The sequence below is a fragment of the Phocoena sinus genome, chromosome 13, assembly GCF_008692025.1.
Source record: "Phocoena sinus isolate mPhoSin1 chromosome 13, mPhoSin1.pri, whole genome shotgun sequence".
Taxonomy (NCBI): domain Eukaryota; kingdom Metazoa; phylum Chordata; class Mammalia; order Artiodactyla; family Phocoenidae; genus Phocoena; species Phocoena sinus.
The window spans coordinates 3668636-3671810 of NC_045775.1; the positions used below are offsets into that span (position 1 = coordinate 3668636).

A 3175-nucleotide genomic window follows, 5' to 3' on the forward strand; every position below is an offset into this window, starting at 1 on the left:
AGCGACGCAGGGGCGGGGCTGTGCCGAAGCTCCAGGGTCCCGGACCCGGGGAGTGGCCGGATCGAAGGCGAGGACCCGGCCCCCGCTGAGCCCCAAGGACCGTTACTCCGGCCCCCGCCCGGGGCGGGGCGCGCGGGGGCCCGGCGCCGCCAAACCCGCACCGCGGCGTCTCCAAACACCGCGGAGGAGGAAGAACAGACGAGGAAAAAGGACAAAACGGAAAACGCAAACGGAGGAGGGGGAATCCAGCCTCTCGGGCTTTAAACGGATGTCTCTGCTTTAGAGAAAAGGAGAAAGGGAAAAGGAGGAGAGAGCCCACGTGCCCGGGAAGGTTGTTGTGTTAAAGCGCCACCTTCCGTCGGCCGGGGTGCGGCGGGAGCCGCGGGCGGACTCTGACGGCGCGCGGCGCCGGGGAGCGGCCGAGCCCCCGGGGGCGCGCCGGGGAGCAGCTGCGCCCACCGGGCGGGCCGGGCGGCACCCGCCGTCTCGGGCTGTGCGCGTGCCCGAGCGTGCGCCCGCGGCGAGCGAGCGCGCGCCTCGTCTGCACATTCTGACCGGCCTTCCCCGGACCCGGCACAAAAGGGCGCCGGGCCTCTCCGGGGACCTGGTCCTCGGTTCGCTCCGACGCCGGGAGTAACCCGGTTCGCCCCGGGAGCGCCGGCCCGCCGCGGGGCCGTGTGCGGCTCCGGAGCATCCTGGGGAGAGGCGCATCTGTGCACACACGCGGATTTTTTAAAAATAACATATTTCCAGACAGGCCTCCTCCTCCCCCACCCCCATCTTTGCAAAGCAGCCCCGAGGGCGGGGGAGGGGGAGGGGCCGCGGAGTTAATAAAGGCAGATGGGCGGAGCCGGCCCCCAGCCATTGGCTGGCCCGGGGAGTGATGTCACCCATATGACACCCTGATAACTAGTTGGGAGAGAGCCCTCAACTTTTTGCAGAAGGAGCGCGCGCGCCTGGGAGTGCTCGGGGTCCGGCGCTCGCGGCGGGAGCCACGAGCCGGAGAGAGGGGTCCCGGGCTGCTTCGACCGCCACCGCCGCCGCCGCCGCCTCTCCCGTCGCGGCCGCAGCTCCCCGCGAGCGGGCGGCCGTCGCCGCCGAAGCCGCCGAAGCCGCTGTGTGCAGCCTGGAAGGGGGGGCGGGGGGGAGGGGGGGAGCCGCGGACGCGGGGTGCCGAGGACTTTGCAACTTGCCCGGGAAGGTGGAGGGGCGAGAGGGGGAGGGGGAGCTCCGCACAAGACCGAGCGGCCCGGGTTGGAGCGCCCAGCCCCGCAGCGGATCATGGTGCAGCAGGCCGAGAGCTTGGAAGCGGAGAGCAACCTGCCCCGGGAGGCGCTGGACACGGAGGAGGGCGAATTCATGGCTTGCAGCCCGGTGGCCCTGGACGAGAGCGACCCGGACTGGTGCAAAACGGCGTCGGGCCACATCAAGAGGCCGATGAACGCGTTCATGGTGTGGTCCAAGATCGAGCGCAGGAAGATCATGGAGCAGTCTCCGGACATGCATAACGCCGAGATCTCCAAGAGGCTGGGGAAGCGGTGGAAAATGCTGAAGGACAGCGAGAAGATCCCGTTCATCCGAGAGGCGGAGCGGCTGCGGCTCAAGCACATGGCCGACTACCCCGACTACAAGTACCGGCCCCGGAAAAAGCCCAAAATGGACCCCTCGGCCAAGCCCAGCGCCAGCCAGAGCCCCGAGAAGAGCGCGGCGGGCGGCGGCGGCGGCGCGGGCGGCGGCGCGGGCGGCGCCAAGACCTCCAAGGGCTCGAGCAAGAAATGCGGCAAGCTCAAGGCCCCTACGGCCCCCGCCGCCGGCGGCGCCAAGGCCGGCGCGGGCAAGGCGGCCCAGCCCGGGGACTACGGCGGCGCGGGCGACGACTACGTGCTCGGCAGCCTGCGCGGGAGCGGCGCGGGCGGCGGCGGCGCGGGCAAGACGGTCAAGTGCGTGTTCCTGGACGAGGATGACGAGGACGACGAGGACGACGACGAGCTGCAGTTGCGGATCAAGCAGGAGGCGGACGACGAGGACGAGGAGCCGCCGCACCCGCAGCTCCTGCAGCCGCCCGGGCAGCAGCCGCCGCAGCTGCTGAGACGCTACAACGTCGCCAAAGTGCCCGCCAGCCCCACGCTGAGTAGCGCGGCCGAGTCCCCCGAGGGCGCGAGCCTCTACGACGAGGTGCGGGCCGGCGCGACTGCGGGCGCCGGGGGCGGCAGCCGCCTCTACTACAGCTTCAAGAACATCACCAAGCAGCACCCGCCGCCGCTGGCGCAGCCCGCGCTGTCGCCCGCGTCCTCGCGCTCCGTCTCCACCTCCTCGTCCTCGTCCTCGTCCTCCTCGTCCAGCAGCAGCAGCGGCAGCAGCAGCAGCAGCAGCGGCGGCGAGGACGCCGACGACCTGATGTTCGACCTGAGCTTGAATTTCTCCCAGAGCGCGCACAGCGCCAGCGAGCAGCAGCTGGGGGGCGGCGCGGCGTCCGGGAACCTGTCCCTGTCTCTGGTGGATAAGGATTTGGATTCGTTCAGCGAGGGCAGCCTGGGCTCCCACTTCGAGTTCCCCGATTACTGCACGCCCGAGCTGAGCGAGATGATCGCGGGGGACTGGCTGGAGGCGAACTTCTCCGACCTGGTGTTCACGTATTGAGAGGGGCGCCCGCTTCTCGCTCTTTCTCTCGGCGGGTGCAGAGCAGGGTTCCTTGGGAGGAGGTCGTGGTGGTCGTGAGGAGGAGGGCGGGGGGGGGGGTGGGAGGAGGTGTCGATGGTGGTGGCGGTAGGGTGGAGGGGAGAGAAGAAGATGCTGGTATTGATATGATGTCGTGACACAAAGAAATTGGAAAAGATGATGAAAATTTTGGTGGAGTTAAAGTGAAATGAGTAGTTTTGAAACATTTTTCCTGTCCTTTTTTTGTCCCCCCTCCCTTCCTTGATCGTGTCTCAAGGTAGTTGCATACCTAGTCTGGAGTTGTGATTTTTTCCCCCTCAAATGTGTTTTTGTAATTACTATTTCTTTTTTTCTGAAATTCGCGATTGCAACAAAGGCGGAGGGGCGGGGCGGGGGAGGGGAGGGAGGACCCGCTCCGGAAGGCGCTGTGTGAAGCTGGTCGGGCTTTGAAGTCTGGAAGACGCCTGCGGAGGACCCTTTGGCAGCGCGACTGTTAACGCTAGGGAGTTGGTTGGAG

The 3175-nt window shown here is 67.6% G+C and overlaps 1 protein-coding gene across 1 annotated transcript; it reads left to right on the plus strand.

The window, feature by feature from the left end:
• The first annotated feature begins 1260 nt into the window (after positions 1-1260).
• SOX11 (SRY-box transcription factor 11) lies at positions 1261-2675 on the plus strand. Its single transcript, XM_032653290.1, has one exon. It carries the CDS (start codon positions 1282-1284, stop codon positions 2638-2640), a length of 1359 nt encoding a protein of 452 aa, XP_032509181.1. The 5' UTR covers positions 1261-1281; the 3' UTR covers positions 2641-2675.
• The last annotated feature ends 500 nt before the right edge of the window (positions 2676-3175 follow it).